The sequence below is a fragment of the Rhincodon typus genome, chromosome 4 (genome assembly GCF_021869965.1).
Source record: "Rhincodon typus isolate 14 chromosome 4, sRhiTyp1.1, whole genome shotgun sequence".
Lineage (NCBI taxonomy): Eukaryota > Metazoa > Chordata > Chondrichthyes > Orectolobiformes > Rhincodontidae > Rhincodon > Rhincodon typus.
Window position 1 is genome coordinate 106943410 of NC_063335.1, and position 17592 is coordinate 106961001.

General features: G+C 41.4%; 1 protein-coding gene across 1 annotated transcript in view; it reads left to right on the forward strand.

Moving 5' to 3' along the window:
• The window catches only part of LOC109914334 (microtubule cross-linking factor 1), a 162378-nt gene that overhangs the window by 17563 nt on the left and 127223 nt on the right, over positions 1-17592 (forward strand). The window contains exons 2-3 of the mRNA XM_048596189.1: positions 10964-11188; positions 15306-15464. Of these exons, the coding sequence (XP_048452146.1) occupies positions 10964-11188; positions 15306-15464 (384 nt within the window). The remainder of the gene's footprint in view (positions 1-10963; positions 11189-15305; positions 15465-17592) is intronic.

Here is a 17592-nt window from a genome sequence, read left to right on the forward strand (position 1 = left end):
GGGAATGCAGGTGTAGAGGGACTGGACGTCCATGGTAAAGATGAGGTTTTGGGGACCGGGGAATTGGAAGTTCTGGAGGAGGTGGAGGGCGTGGGTGGTGTCACGGACATAGGTAGGGAGTTCCTGGACCAAGGGGGAGAAAATGGAGTCTAGATAGTTGGAGATCAGTTCGGTGGGGCAGGAGCAGGCGGAGACAATGGGTCGACCAGGGCATTCAGGTTTGAAGAGGTTTGACGGGGTGTATCCTGAGAAGTTGTTTCCCCTGGATGAGGAATCATCTGTTTCTCATCTTTAAATATTCAAGACAGTTTGAATATTCTTGCCACCATGACTTTGACTGACCCTATCAGTTAGCTGACATTCATTAAGAGGAATTTATGATGGAGTATTTATCACAGTTCAATATTGAGTACTGTGGAGATTTGTTTTATTGAGCTACTTTGATTTTGCAGTTTCACCGTGGAGTTAATTTAAAAATACAATGACAGGCACTAGCCTTGTGCAAGTGTGAGAATGTATGGACTTCATTTGGGGTCAGCGGCAGAGCAAAATGCTTGGTGTTTGTGGTATTAAAACACCAAAATACGTTTCTGTGGTTACAGCTAATTCTCATATAATGTCGACCGTCTGTGGGCACCTGTTTGATTTTCTTTCTTCTCCCAACTGCTGCCTATTTTTGGGGAAGTTATTCCAGTCAGGTTGCTAATTTTGTCCTTGTGCAATATATTCTGAAATGTGGATATTCATTGTGTCACAATTTCAGCCATTCAAGTTGGATAAACAACAATTCAATAATAAAATTTGAAAATAGCTAATATGCTTATCATAAAAGTGCTACTTCCACATGCTTGTGAAGCGAACTGGTTAATTCCTGTGCAATAAATGCTCAGAGCAACGTACTGTGAGCATATTGAGGACTACTTTATGGAGTTCGCATAGAGTTTGCCCTTTCCAGTCAGACGGCTGTTTTCTATCACTTTGTTTTATGCACAAATTAATTTCATGGTTTCACTCTGATTCTCTAAATTCATGAAGAATCCTGCTTCTCCTTTCATTAGAAAGATGCTTCATGATCCCACAAATGTACTACATTTTATTTGCACTCTTAGTGAACCACGTACATTCCCCACGTGTGTTCCTGAATGATTTCGCATTCATTGAAGCGATGCAGCACCAAATGAGGCTGTTCAACCCATCATGTACATGACGAACCTTAGCGGCTATTCCATTCCCTGCAGGTTTCTCCCCCTCAAGTTATCTAAAGCTACTAGTGAAACTGCTTCCATAACTCTTTTGGGCAGTGCATTTCAGATCATCATTTGCTCGTAAAGAATATTCTTCTTATCTTGCTGCTGATTTCTTTTGGCAATTGCCTTACATCAGTGACCGAAAGTTACTGACCTGGTTGCTGCTGTGTTTGATAATATCATTTGTGCCGAAAGCTTTAGGACTTAGAAGATAATTAGAAAACAGCAAAACCCTGTTTTTGTGTAGATTTTATTGTCCACAATTGTGTAGAGTCTTTGATGTAGAGTTTAAGTGATTTTTGGATAGAGTTAGTGACCTGTTTTAAGTCACAATGCTTCAGGTTGAGCAGAGCATTGGATTAACCTTTTTGATGAGAACTGCGGAGTCACCCACATACTCACAATGCTATAGGTTTCTGTTTTACATTGCTTATAATGTGGAGAATACAGTAAAGGACAGTAATTCACTCGGTTCGCATGTTGTCTTAGTTGCTGGCCCCCAAAGAACCTGCACTGGTGTACCAGCCTTAATTATAACATTGTTTATCTATGTTTAGAAATGACATGAAGTTAGAGACAGTAAGTTGCATGGATGGGAGGATGAGTGGAAGTGAGTGGACCTTATTTGCATTCTATGGACTGTACAGCCATAGCTGTGGATTCTGGGAATGTGAGTATATCTACAGCAGATTGATTTAAGTTTTATTGTCATGTGTACTCAAGTATGGGGTACAAGAGTACAGTGAAAAGCATGCAATGTCGCCACACATGGCACCATTTTAGGTACAAAATCTTAGTGGAAAATTAAGAAATAACATTTAAAAGGACAAACATTACAGTCTTTTTTTAGGCCATGGGTGTGCAGACACTCCAAGCTGGGCTTGAGTTCAATGTCAGGAAGTGTTAAGTCATCTCCTTTGGATTTGAGAAAACAAACTGGAATAATTTCCTAATGGTGAGGGATTAGGAGCTGCAGCAAGGGAATGTGGGTACTCCTGGATAGACACCTCTAGAAGCTACAAAAGAAGTCAAAAAGGGAAATGGAAAGTTGCAGTTTCCCTGTTCAGAAGAAGAGACACCTGACCCGAAACATTAAGTCTGATTTCTCTCCGGTGATGCTGCCAGACCTGCTGAGTTTTTCCAGTAATTTCTGTTTTTGGTGTTGTGCAATGGAAGTTGCAGTTCATCTCCTGGGGATTTGGAGTCAAAAGTGACAAAATGATGCTTCAGTCATGCAGAACCTTGGCTAGACCTTGTTTGGAGTGCTGTTGTTTTGGGACTGCATCTTGGAAGGATTGCAGAACAGAAATACCAGAATGATACCAGTGCTTAAATGGTGATGTTATAGGCACGTGATAAATGAAACAGGTTTGTGTTTCATTGAGTAATAATCCAGTTGAGCTGATAAAAATAATTAAGAGTTCAGTCAGGTAGATGCGGGGAAATTAATTCCTCTTGTAGTGGAATCCTGAACAATAGGGCATTTTCAATTGGAATTATGAAGACTCAGATAGGTATTTGTGACATAAGGACATAAAAGATGCAGAACAAAGATGAATAGGTTGAGTTGATCAAAATTAATAGACATAATAGGCTCTGAATGACCTTTTGCTGAACCTTTATTCTCCAAATATTCTTTTATTAGTTGAATCCTTTTAGGTTCCCATTCCCAATTTTCACAACCTACTCTTTATCTAAATCAAACACCATCTACCATCCCTTAGGTAGCATTTTCAAGGGTGTAAAGTGCTATCAATCTCACTTAGGATATTCATCAGAGCATAAAGATTAATGGGGAAATCTACAACATTGCAAACCTAAAGTATCATCTAAATGATGAATAAAGTGAACAGCAGGAGACCAAAAACATACAACTCCAGATATTTCGCTACTGCCCTCCGGACATAAGGTTTATTCCTTTATTGTCATCCCCTGTTTTCTGTAGCAGTAGCAGATTTTCAATTCTTCTCACTACATCTTCAGCCTTGACTTCTCCATATCTCAGTAAGATGAATGCACTTTACTTGCATGTGCTAATATGGTCACAAAAACAGCAACTTGAATTTATATAGCTACTCTGGGGTAGTAACCATTCTGAAGTGCTTCATGGAAGGATTACTGAACAAAATTTGACACTGAACCACATGAAAGTAATAGGGGAGATGTCAATAAGCTTGGACGGAGAGCTAGGTTCTAAGGAACATTACAAAACAGAAGAGAGGTAGAATGACGGAGAGGTTTAAGGAGGGAATACCAAAGTTTAGGGTCTCGGTAGCTGAATGATATTTGTGATGGAGTGATTTAAAATAGAAAATGGGCAAGAGGCTAGAAGTGGAAGGAACTGGGAGGTCTCAGATTTGTGGAGCTGGAGGAAGTAATTGCGAAATGGGCCTTGTGGAAGGTTTGTGAGAGAGACCATGGACAGACTGGAAAACATGGATGAAAAGTCTGAATTGAAAGATCGCCGGGTCAGACAATGAGACACGGGACACTCCCTAGTGTTTCCAATGCCATGTCAGCTGCAGTTGTTGATTCTTGCCCTCTGTCAGTGAACAGCAATTGCATCTGGAAAAGAGTTTGTGATCCCCCTTCCCACTAATTATAGTGGAGTAATTGGCTTGTAATTGCTTGCTTTGAAGAAACAGTACTAATTTTTATAGATTCAAATCCAAGTCTGCCTCTTGTCGGAAGGAGACCTACGAGCTAGTTTCTTGCAATGTTTTAAAAGAGCTTGCTGCCACTGTTGTCAATAGCCCTTAGAGATCGATGTCCATTGATAGTGATGGAATGTACATTGTTACTTACAGACTGTGTTGGACAGCTTAGCCATTCCTTCATGGCAGAGTTCACTCACGTGCAGTAAGTTTACCATGAAGGAAGAAGAGAGTTACAGCGAAATCATAACCGGTCAAATGCACATAACCCAAAACTCCAGCTGTGGCAAATCTGTCAACCATTCTCACTGGCAGAATAGTCTGTCCATTAGAATAAGGTCGGATTGACGAGAGATTGAACAATTGAGGCATATGCTCACTAGAGTTTAAAAGAATAAGAGGAAATCTAATTAAAGTATATAAGTTGATAAAGGGGATTGAAAAAGTAGATGTAGAGAGGATGTTCCCCTTTTTGGGGCAATTTAGAATGAGAGGTCATAGTTTTAGGCTAAGCGATGACAGATTTAAAGCAGATGAGGGAAATTATGTCTCTAAGGATTGTGAATCTGTGGCATTCACTACCTCAGAGTATGGTAGACACTGCGACACTGAATAAATTTAAGGAGGAGATAGACAGACAGATTTAATTAGTTCTGGGTTACAGGGAGTGGGCAGGGAAGTGGAGTTGAGGCCAACATGAGCATATTAAAGGGTGGAGCAGACTCGAGAGCTGAATTGCCGACTCCATCTGCGAGTTCTCGTGTTGCTTTGTCAGGAGTGTGATGGAATACTCCCCACTTGCCTGGATGGGTGCTGCTTCAACAACACTCGGGAAGATTGACACTATCCAGGACAAAGCAGCCCACCTAATGGCACCACATCCAACACATATTAAAAAATCACATCCCGCACACTGACAGTGGAGCAGTAAGACCCACCTTAAGATGTACTGCAGTAAGTCAGCAATGCTTCTCAGACAGTACCTTTAAAACCATAGCCCCTACCACTTAGAAGGACAAAGGCAGTAGATGCATGGGAACACCACGAGCTGTAAGCTCCTTTCAAAGCCACTCACCATCCTTATATGGAAATATATCGCTGTTCTCACAATGTCACTGGGTCAAAACCCTGAAACTCATTCCCTAACAGCACTGTGAGCCTATCTACACCGGTTCATCTTTCCACCACCTTCTGAGGGGTAATTAGAGATGCCCCCATACTATGAAAAAATTTTAAAAATCTATTGCCTAATTTGGTGCCACAAGTAAAACAATATTACCGTTCCCATTTGTTGTATCTCCCAGGGAGTAGGAAGTTCAGTTCTTCAGCTCTAGCTTTCCATCAATGGGTTGGATGAGGTTTCGAGGAGTTTTTAGTTGATACAGTCAGGTTAATGGCCGGTTTAGTGGTTGAAGTGTTGTGCTGGCCAGCCCTGAGCCAGCGATCAGCTGCAGGATCATTTAGCCCAGCAGCTGCTGACCTCAGTGGGGGTTAGTGATTCTGAGAGGACTGATGGGGGTGGGGGGTTTAAGTTGTAGAATTAAGCACAGAATAATCACCACTACAGCATCAATCGGCAGCAGTGTAATTTGAATCATTTGCTTCTAAAGCCCCTGGAGTTGTCAGAGCAGTTGTAGCAAAGCATTGAAGATCCACTGCATGTAACACAAGCTTTTTTAATGGTAATTCTGAAATTGAAAAATATTTGACAGATTTCCTAAACAGTAACAAATTTAACTGCAGAATAGTTTTCCCATGGATGGGAATGCTGTGTTTTGAGACTTGAGGCACAAGTTTTTTAATTTGTTTTAGTTAGTTAGTGACTGATGTCGGAGGTACAGGGGTGGTCTCCAGCTGCTTACTTTATCCCTGAGAAAAAATAAACAGTGTATCTTGATTTCTCGTACAGTGAGCATTACATTAGATTCAGAGTATTTTCCCTCCCACACCTCTGCCAAGTAACTGGGCTCACTTCTAAAGGGAATCCCTGAGCTGAGGGAACTTAATGGGCTCAGTGTTCAGTGTTCCAGCTAAATCCAGGCACCAGTTTTGCTGCCCAACTGATGGGGATTCCTTGTGGCAGATCAGGAGGGTGGGCCTGATCTCAACTTCTCACGTCTCACTCAAAGTGGGGAGAGCGACAAAAGTCTGGCAAAACACACTGAGACGGAGTTTAACGTTTTAGAAGTCAACACAAGAATTTACCATGCTGCTTAGAGTTGCGGGAGGCTACTCTAGTCATTTAGCTTTCGCGGTCTCACAAATGATGTAACCTCAGCAAAGAACATATACACCTGAGAAGCACAAATAGCTTGGAAGAGGGAGGATTACTTTGTTTCAATCAATGATATGAAGTAAAGGTAAAGTCACCATGGTCATAGCGGACCATAGGGCTGCTCTCTCATCGGAGAGCGATGACTGGAGGTGGTTTAACCGAAGGCAAAGGGTGAGGGTGAGGAGGTGGGACCTTCATGGTAATCTCAGCTGGTGCAGGAATTAAACCTATGCTGTTGGCATCATTCTGCATTGTGAACCAGCTGTCCAGCCAACTGAACTAACTGCTCCCTCCCACAAACAATGGTATTGTGAACAATTATGTCAACAGATGGACATTTCGTCAAATCAGCAGTGTTCCACCGCAGTCATTTTATAGGTACCAGCACATAGAAACAAGAACAGAAAATTGTGGGATGTGTTCAGCAGACCCAGGCAGCATTTGTTTTCTAGACTCCACAGGTGTTGCCTGTCTTTTATCAGGCCACTGTTATTTTTATTTCAAGTTTCATTTTTTTTTTAATTATTTACCACATAACGTGCAGAATGGCAGCCCAAACTACGCACCAGCCTGACTTGGAAATATATCAGCATTGCTTCACTGTCACTGAGTCAGAATCCTGGAGCTCACTGTGTAACAGCACTGTCGCTGTATCCACACCACATGAACTGCAAAGATCCAAGAGGGCAGCTCACCACCACCTTTTACTAGGGCATTGAGGGATGGGCAATAAATGTTTGCAAAGCTCGTGCTGCTTACACCCACCAAAGGAATGTATTACAAACAAAATTCCTGTGCATGTGACCCTAATATGGCACCATCTCCTCTTCCAAGTATGTCAGAAAACCAATAATCAGTAACTGCAGGCCATTTAATTTGAAGTTGTATCTTTCAGACGTATGTGCTGGTAATGTGCGAGACTCCATCATCTTCAGTTAGTGCTGAAACATTCTCACATTCGTCGTCTTTCATACAGCTTTAGGAGCAGAAGTTGTGGTTACAGTTTTAATATCGAGTTCAAGTTACAGCAACTATGGATGATTTCAATTGTGCATATATGAATAGGAAAAGTGAATATGAAAGCAAGCTATCAAGAACATAAAGGCAGAATGTAATGGATAAAAGATTAACAAGGATAAATATGGCCTATTACAGGTGGAGAAAGGAGAATTTGTAGTGGAGATCAGGAAGTGGAAGAAAAAGTAAATAGTGTGGTGTATCTGTCTCCACAGAACAAGTGTCAAACATTTCCCAGAAATACCAGGCAATTAAGGGACTTGTATAAATAAACAGCTAAAAGGAATTAGTATCAGTGAAGACGTAGTATTTGAAAAATTAACTGAAAACGTTAATAACTACCGGGCCAGATGAGTTTCATTCCTGAATGTTGAAGGAAGTAGCAATAGAAATAGTGAGTGGACTGGTGGTTACCTTTAGTGATTTTGTAAATGCTAGCTGGATTCCTGCTGACCGGAAGGTAGAAAATGTAACTTCATTATTTAAAAAGAGAAGAGGGAGAGTGGAATTGTAGGCCTGTTAGCTTGCTATCCACTGTCGGGAAAATGTTAGAAGCTGCTATAAAGGATGTGACAGTGGAACATGTAGAAAAGAGTGGCAAAACTGAACAGGGTCAACGTGATTTATCAAAGGAAATTGAACTTGTAACTTTTTAAGGATATTACTTGTAGCACAAAAAATGGAAAACCATTGTGTTTGATTTTCAGAAAGCCTTAGATAAGGTCCCACACAGGATGATTGGGGAAAATATATCAAAATGGATTGAGATTGGTTGAGCAGACAGAAAGCAAAGAGTATGAGTAAATGCATCATTCTCAGGATTATGTGGTACTGCAATGTCAGTGCAAAGTCCACAACTATTCACAATTAATATAAATAATTGGGATACGGGGATCAACTGTAATATTTCCAATTTGCTGACAGTAGGAAACTGGGTGGGAATGGAAGTGTGAGGAGGGGTCAAGGAGGCTTGGACAGGCTATGAGATTGGACAATAACACAGGAGATAGAATGTAGTAAGTATGAAGTCTATTCATTTTTAAGGAGAAAACAGGCACATTATTTTGTGAATGATGAGAAATTGGGAATTGCGAATGTCCAAAGGGATCTGGATGTCTTGTCCCTAACTTACTAAAGGCTACCTTGCAGGTACAGCAGGACATTAGACAAATAGAACATTGATATTCATTTCCAGGGGATTTGAGCGCAGAAGTTACGATGTTTTCGCTGCAGTTACTTGGTGAGACGTCCCCTGGAGGTTTGTGTACTGTTTTGATCTCCTTATCTAAAGAAGGATATACTTGCCACAGAGGCAATGCAATGGAGGTTCACCAGATTAATCCCAGGGATGGCAGGATTAGTGTATAAGTGGAGATTTGAGAAAACTGGATTTTTATTCTCCAGAGTTTTGAAGAGTGAGGGTTGACCTAACCAAGACTCTCAAAATTCTTACAGGGTATGGCAGGGTGGATAAGGATAGTATGTATCTCCTTGGTCCGTAACACTAGAATCAGGGACATAATTTCAGGATAAGGGGCAGGCCATTTGGGACTGAGATGTGGAGCAATATTTTCACTCAGAGGTTGGGGAAATCTTTGGATTGTCTACCCCAGAGGGCTGTGGAAGCTCAATCATTGAGCAGGTTCAAAACAGAAATCAATAAGTTTCTGAAGACTAATGATGTAAAGGGACGGGGTGGGGGGAATACAGGGTCTGAGGGAAATCACAGAGGGCCCCCCCCCTTTCCCCAGGTCACCCTATCCTGGCTTCTCCCAGATGCCTATGGTCTGAGCGCAGCATTCTCCCGAATCTGCCTGATTCACCCGACCGTAGGCAAGGTTCTGTTCTGTTCTGTTCTGGCCTTTGGAGAATAGTGCAGGGAAAGAGGCATTGAGGAAGTGATCAGCCATGGTTAAAAATAGCAAGTCCGGCCCAGTAGGCTGAATGGTTTACTCCTGTTTGTGTGTTCCCTGACCAGTCCAATGCCCTGCAGGAAAGCAAGAGTAACTCCAGGATGTCACCCTCAAACTTCAGTCAGGGGTCAGAATGTTACAATGATCCCATGGTTTGGTCAGGTCACAGACTATAATGGCTGTGTCCAGTTGATATTCTGTTGAGAGTCCTGGAGGTGGTTGTAGCCTGGTTGTTGAGGTGTTGGATTGAAACTAAAGTGTTTATTTTGGGGGGAAAAAATGTTCTCACATTGATTATATCCTCCAAATGTCTGTTGCGAGTTATATGTTAGAAATGCTTAATTTCAGATGAGAGCAAAGTCTGGGGATATTTTACAGAGCACAGGCACTGGATTGTTTTTGTAAAAGTCCAAAATATAGATTTAAAGCAGCCCCTGTTAATACTACTTTTCAAAGTAGCTTAAAATCTTATTTCACCGCCAGTAATGGGATTGCTTCTTCCAAAAAACTGTCCAGCCACTTTTCAAACTTTGTTGTTTAAAATGCTGCTGAGCTCCTCCATTAATAGGGTTTGGGCATCATTAGTGCTGGTCAAAACATTCAGATTTAAATCTGTCGATGCCTTTGGCCGAGATTGCTGCCAAATTGGCAAACCTATTCTACACAAGGATGACTGGTGTGTGAGATGGAAATGGCACATTGAAGTGGCAGCTGTTCCTTTGGTGTTGAGATTAATGAATTAATTGTTGGGACAGAATTGGGAGAGCTTAACTCTGCAGCTGGTTGTGTTTAAAATCACTCACAAAAAGAACTTCCATCCTTCTCTCAGCACTGAATCCTCTCACATTAATGGGTACAAGGTTCACATGAAAACAAAAGCTAAATGGGAAACACGCAAGATTTTTGTTCGTTTGTAAAGGTCTTTATCATACAAGTGGGAAAGGTGAGGTTTGTGAAATTGACCTTTTTTTTGGTTTTGCTTATCGTTCTGTTGCCCCTCTGTCCGAGAGGATACTTTCCTGAATCGAAATTCCCCTTTCCTGTCTCTTCCTATTCATTGTCTGTGCCCTGACCTGTCTAGTCATGAGGGCAGATGCCCCCAGCTACTTCCAGTGCCTCAGCCAGCAGGAGAGTAACTCATTTTCCCTCAGTTGGAAGATACTGCAGTGTTTCCATGTCAGATGAATCGGATGAGGAATGGAAAACCGTGAGGCTCAAATCAGCACCTGTTCCCTCGTGTCTCTCACCAACCCCCACCCCCTCACTTTCACTGCCCACACCCAGCAGATTGACATTGCCTTGCCAGCACTCACTACCATCCCACTGTGTGCAGCACCACTGATCTTCATTGATCACCTGCAAAGTGCATGTTCCTTTATCCTTTATTCCTTTATTCATTCACGGGATGAAGGCGTTGCTTGCCAGGCAGCATTTATTGCCCATCCTTAATTGCCCAGAGGGCAGTTAAGAGTCACCCACATTGCTGTGGGTCTGGAGTCACATTAGGCCAGACCAGGTAAGGATGGCAATTTCCTTCCTCTAAAGGACATTAGTGAACCAGATGGGTTTTTCCCAACAATTCACAATGGATTCACGGTCATCATTAGACTCTTAATTCCAAATATTTATTGAATTCAAATTCTCCTTCTGCCATGGCGGGATTCGAACCCAGGTTCCCAGAACATTGTCTGGGTCTCTGGATTAACAATCCAGTGATAATACCACTAGGCCATCACCTCCCCTGTTCACTGTGCCTCCACTTCTCATCCATTGTTAACGGGGCTGGAAGGAAGACTGTGGCGAATGTTGTGCCTAACCTGTGGCTAATTTGTGCTGTGTGCATGACTTAAAATGCAGGATGAGCTGGACGAGCTGCGGTCAGAAATGGAAGAAATGAGAGATAGCTATCTGGAGGAGGATGTATACCAGCTGCAGGAACTCCGCAGAGAGTTGGATCGAGCCAACAAGAACTGCCGCATCCTGCAGTACCGCCTCAGGAAAGCTGAGCAGAAAAGCCTGAAAGTTGCTCAGACTGGCCAGGTTGATGGTGAGCTGATAAGGAACCTGGAGCAAGATTTGAAGGTAAGGTCGATTCCTTGGCGCAATGTGCCTGCTCAATTCACTAGCCCTTATTCTGATTGCTGAGGGGAAACTGTAAACCAACAATAACCACATTTATCACATAACCCACCACAATGGGCTGGAGAGGCTGTGTCGTTAAGTATATTTAAGGTTAAGATAGACTGATTTAAGGGAATCAAGGGTTATTGGAGATGAGGGAGCAAAGTGGAGTTGAAAATGATCAGATCAGCCATGATCTCATTGGATAATGGAATGCACTCAATGGACTGAATGGCCTACTCATGTTTTTATGACTTTCCCCAAATGAGGAAATGAACAATAAAAACTCACTTTGTGAAACTTTCATCTTGAAACAAGTTAGAACCAACACCATGAATAAGCAGGAATTAACAGGCAAATGATACTTCAGATAAAACGTTCCTTTCTAAATAGCTGATAGAACAAAGATATGCCTTATGTAATCATAAGTACCACATCACTCCCTACGCAAGTGTGGCACAACGTGCAATCTCACTTCTTCCAGCTAGTACACAGGATCTCTGACTTTCTTTGTCAATTTATTTAGCCCATGAGTCACATTCACCAGCAGCTGTATTCCATCTGATATGGTTAACACCAACAGGATACTCATCAATCTCTGAACCGTCCCGTACATGGCCTGATGGTGAAGTTTACCAGAGGTGATTTTCGACTGACCAATCAATAACAACAGCACTGCCCCTCCAATTCATAAATTGGCCATTTCTGAAACAAACAAATTCTTTTGTGCAAGTAGCTCTGAGTCACCACTTTCCAGGTTTTACACCTTTCTAGCCAACTTGCACAATGGATCCAAGAGCTCCTGTCTCCTTTACTGACAAATAGAAAACCAGCCATGTTCTGAAAGAGATTTTCTTCTCGCCAGAATTTTCTGTATTCCCCTTTTTGTGAAGGCATCTGTGTGTGTTAACCATCTTCACCCACTATATCCTTCCTCTAAATCGCCTTTGTGGCTTTTTGGTATTTAAATTCCTTCCTGTTTGTATAGTTTCCAGGTCACCAGGCCACATTTATTTTATTATTCAAGGAAATTACAATTATTTTTTTTTTCAAATTGCTGCAAGCTCCTTGTGGGCCTTTTGAAAGATTCTTAAAACGGCCACAGATTCCCTGGACATTTTAAAGAAATAACAAGCTTTTCTGACTCTACTGCTTTTGGGTCTTATATCTGGGAACAAGAGAAGTCAGAACTGTACCACTGATACAGATACAGTGCTAAATAAGAAACACCGCAACTTTCACAGACAAAAAGAGAACATTATGGGAGTACAAATTCGGTTTGTATTGCTTAGTCTGTGCCTCAGATACATTGTATCGATCCCCACACCAGCTAATTGTCGACTCAGTCATTTAATTTCACTCACTGAAACATTGACTTTGAAACTGTTGCACTCTTAGCAATTTCATTCATACTTAGATAAACCTTCACTTAGTCATCCATATCCACTCATGCATATGAGTCATTCATAAATAATTATACTCATATGAATTGCCACAGTTATTCAAACACACACATATACATCATCAAAATGAAAAGTGTCGGATAAAAACGGAAAGAACTACGGATGCCGTAAACCAGAAATAGAAACAAATTGCTGGGAGAGCTCAGGTCTGGCAGCATCTGTGGAGAGAAATGTTTCAGGTCGAGTGACCCTTCCTCAGAACTGATGGTAGCGAGGAAAATGTGTTTCCTGGTCAACATCTCTGTCTCAGGCTTGCTGCAGTGCTCCAGCGAAGCTCAGTGCAAGCTGGAAGAACAGCACCAAACTGGTTGAACTCAATATTGAGTCCCAAAGGCTGCAGGGTCCCCAAGCAGAAAATGAGGTGCTGTTTTTCCAGCTTGTGCTGAGCTTCGCTGGAGCACTGCAATGAGCCTGAAATAAAGATGTTGACCAGGGAACACATTTTCCTCGCTACCATCAGTTCTGAGGAAGGGTCACTCGACTCGAAATGTTAACTCTGATTTCTCTCCACAGATGCTGCCAGACTTGCTGAGCTTTTCCAGCAACTTCTGCTTTCGTTTCTGAAAAATATTGGAAATGTGCAACAGTTTTTGCGAGCATAATTTAAAGAAAAGATACCATTTGCACCAAAAGTATTATTGCAACTTCTGGCATTTGCCAGGTTTTGCCTGTGTGTCATTTGCTTGTTTTTGCGTGGATGATGCAGAACAATATCAGTGAATTATTTTTGACCCCCCCGATGCTAGTTTTCAAGAAAACCGAATCAAAAAATGCTTGAAACCCCCAGCAGCCCAGTATATTTGGAGAGAACTGGAAAGTCAGTGCTTAAAGTGTATGAATTCTTCACTAATTAGAAAGTTAAAACCATATTCACCCACTGGTTCCAACATCCCACCCCTCATATTTAGCTTCTGACTGTTCTAGAGAGAAACAAAAAACATGTTCCTCTCAATTTCTCCCTTCATAACCATATTGTAAATAATTGAGGCCCCAGCAGTGATTACAGTGCTATGCCACAAGTTACAAGTTGCCATCTGAAATTGCCCCTTACCCGAACACTCAGTTATCTACTCGTTAGCTGACCCTCTATTCATGCTGATATACTACTCCCAACACCAGAGGATCTTATTAGCTAGTCTTACTTGTGTCACAATATTGATAGCCTTTTAGAAATAAAAATATATTACATCTATTACTTCCCCTTTATCTTTCCTGCTTGTTGCCTCCTCTATGAACTGTAATAAATTGTCACAAAGTCATGCTGACCCTGCTTGATTAAATTATTGCTTCTAAATGCTTTGTTATTGGATCTTTTATAATGGATTCTAACATTTTCCCAATGACATATTAAGCTAACTGGCCTACAGTTAGCTTGTTTTTATGCATCTCTTTTTGAATAAGGGTAGTACATTAGCAGTCTTCCAATCCTCTAGTTATCTCTAATCTCTGCCATAATTATTTTATTTTTTTCTTTCAATTTGATGCTATCCTTAAGTTCCTTGATTAACTGTGGTTGGTTTCTCTCCTTCCTAGAACCCTTCCTCCACACTGGGATACATCTTCTGTGAGTCATGAACTATTTCTTAAATATCTGCCATTATCCTTCACCTATCTTTTTTGCTGAACTCCTTTTCCCACTCGCTGCATCTCTGCCCTCATTTCCTTTGTAATTATTCTTAGTGAAGTTTCTCACTCTCAAAGTGACTGTTAAATTTTACCAAGTTATGGTCACTGTTCCCAAGGGTTTTGTTTTTTTCTCTCAGATGTTTTGTTAAACCTGCTTCATTGCAAAATGAGAAGCAAAACAGATTGATTCCTGGTTGGATCCACAACATATTGTTCTAGGAAGCTGTCCCAAATACACTCTATGAATTCTTCCCTCATGGTTACCTTCACAAATATTAATTTTCCCAATCTACATGAATATGAAAGTCTCCTATGATGAGCTAATTTACTTTGTTGCATTGTTAACTTCTCATATTATTTTCACTGTTTGTGGGGTGTTAGAGTTTCAATGTGTGGCAGAGTGGACTGAAACATAAATTAAAAGCCGTTTGGAAAACTTTCTTCTGGTGAAATAAGCACAACAAAATATTTTGCTTCAAAATTCTTCCCTCTGCTTTAGATATTAATCCTCTTACAGGGATGCGATTCCACAAGTGTTTCCCTCAGATAAGTCAGCTCAACGATAATTCTTTGTCTGAATCTGGCCAGTAGCTTAGCTAAGGATGATCAGACCTGCCTGTGATGCACATTATCATTGCCGGTGAACACAGGGTGGATCATTTTCTTTATTCACTTAGGGGTTATGGGCAAAGCTGGCTGGGCCTGCGTTTATAGCCTATCCCTAATTACCCTTTAGAAGGTGGTGGTGCTGAGATATCTTGAATTTCTGCAATCCATTTAGTGTAGAATGCTGTCGGGGAGGGAGTTCCAGTATTTTGACTCAGTGACAGAATGGTGATATAATTTCAAGTCAGGGTGCTGAATCTGGTTTGTATGGCTCGGCATCACTGTTTTCTTGCAAAGTCTTGTGGGATTATTTTGAAGGATAGTTTTCCAGGAGAATTTCAGCTGCATTGATGGAGTTGTTTTTGTTTTGCTGTTACTTGCAGGTTGCAAAAGATGTGTCTGTGCGCCTGCACCACGAGCTGGAGAGTGTGGAGGAGAAGCGCGTCACTGTGGAAGATGAGAACGAGTCCCTGCGGCAGAGACTAATCGAAGTAGAAATCTCCAAGCAAACCCTGCAGAACGAGCTGGACAGGATCAAAGAGGTGAGCTCAGGATCCGAAATATTGCTGGTATTGAACATTGTCCCCACAGCCCTTTACACCACTGATAATCAGAAATCTGAAGCATTCTCCGTGATTGAGCTTCCAGAGTCCCCTGCGGTAGAGAATTTCAAAGGTTATGGCAGCATCTGTGCAGAGAGAGTAACAGAAGTAACATTTCAAGTCTGGTAAGACTCTTCTTCAGTTGAAAAGGAAACTCCTGTTCTCAGTCCTAAGTCCGTGAGGGGAGGGGAGTCTGTCTTACCTGCATCTACCCTATCCCTCCCTTTAAGTATTTCATAATTTTCATCGAGATCACCTCTCATTCTATGAAACCGTAGAGAGTACAGGTCCAGTTTCTCTTCATAGAACAGTCCTGCCATCCCAGGAACAAGTCTGGAGGACCATCATTGCACTGTGTCTAGTGCACTAATATTCTTCCTGCGATAATGAGACTTAAAATGCACACAGTACCCCCGTGCGGTCTAACCAAAGTTTCTATACACTTGAAGCAAGACTTCAACACACCTGTACTCAAATCCTCTGTCAACATAGGCCAGCATTTTACAAGCCTTCCTAATCGCTTGCTGTACCTGCATGTTAGCCTTCAGTCACTTATTGACTTGCTGTACATCTATACTTTCCAAATTCTTAACATTGAAGGAATACTCTGCAGATCTGTTCCTCCTACCAAAGTGGATAACCTCCCATGTGAATAATTCACTATTTCTTCTTTCAAACATAGCCAGCCACCTGGATAACAAAACGTTTCCCATCAAATGCCGGTTCCCTTAGTTCAGCAATGAATGTTAGAGCCCTATTTTAACCCTGTAAGTTTTGCACAGGTTAAAATCGTTCCTGTGCAAAATAAATATGACCAGCATGGAGCTCTTGATGTAGAAATATATTGTCTCCTACCCAGTTTCAAGTCACGTTCAAAGGTATCAGTTGCTTTTAATCTGTCGCTGCTGATGTTTGCCACTTCATTTCTATTGTCATTCATTGTGCCTCTTGCATTGAATTTTCCTATGTCTTCAGATTTTCTTCTAAGTATTGTGTCACCAAAATCTGCTGGGAATTTTAATGTAAAGTATCAGATGTGAGTGTATATCAATACAGTATGGAACTAAAGGAACACAGCAGGTAAGGCAGCATCAGAAGAGCAGGGCAGTCATCGGCAGAACCTGATGAAGGGTGTAAACCCGAAATATTAACTTTCCTGCTCCTCTGATGCTGCCTGACCTGCTGTGTTCCTCCAGCTCCACACTGTATTGACTCTGACTCCAGCATCTACAGTTCTTGCTATCTCTGAGATGAGAGTGTATTCCTATGACAATGAAGTATTTTTTTTTCCTAAGAGATTCAAAACTGTTGATAGGGAACTTTTCAGCACTACACTGGGAATGAAGAGGTAAACTTTCTGTGGAACCAGCAAATATGCCAGCTGCATGTAGTCTGCGAGTCTTGTGTCACTGGTATTTATTTCAGCACTTCTATTTCAAGCCAGGACATAAAATAAGGCTTCTGAGCAGAATGTGTTACTCAGCTGTGTCATTTCACAGCGCATTATTGTAAGAAATGTGCTGATGAGGAGAAATTTAGTGTTCGTATTTCATACCGCTTCATTGGAGTTAAATTTTTAAGGTGTCTGACTAGACCATTATACATAGCAGTGCTGCTGTTTGTCAAGCCTGGATTCTTCAGATGCTTCTAGCAAAAGATAACTTTGGATTTTTATCTCTTTTGTTTTACTGCCCTGGGTAAAATACTAATGGAAAGCCAATAAACCATTTGCAACAAAAATAAATCTTATTCATGTTGAAGATATTTGCACTTAGTTTTCTGGTGCGTGCATCTGTGTCACTGGTTTGTGATCAGAAACATTTAACGTTAGCTGTTATAGTATTTGTGTGAATGATGAAGCAGTTAGGTTCAGCAATTTGGAATTTACTGAATCATACAATGAACACTCAGTTAACGTGGAGAGTGAGATTAAAGAGGCTGGCAATTTGGTAATTCACAAACCATCCATTTTAGATTTGTAAGGTTTGTTTGAAATTGTACTTTTTTTACAGGATATTGTTTCCACCCTTGTTCCCTCCCACGGCATTATTATTGAGCTGCGCAGCAC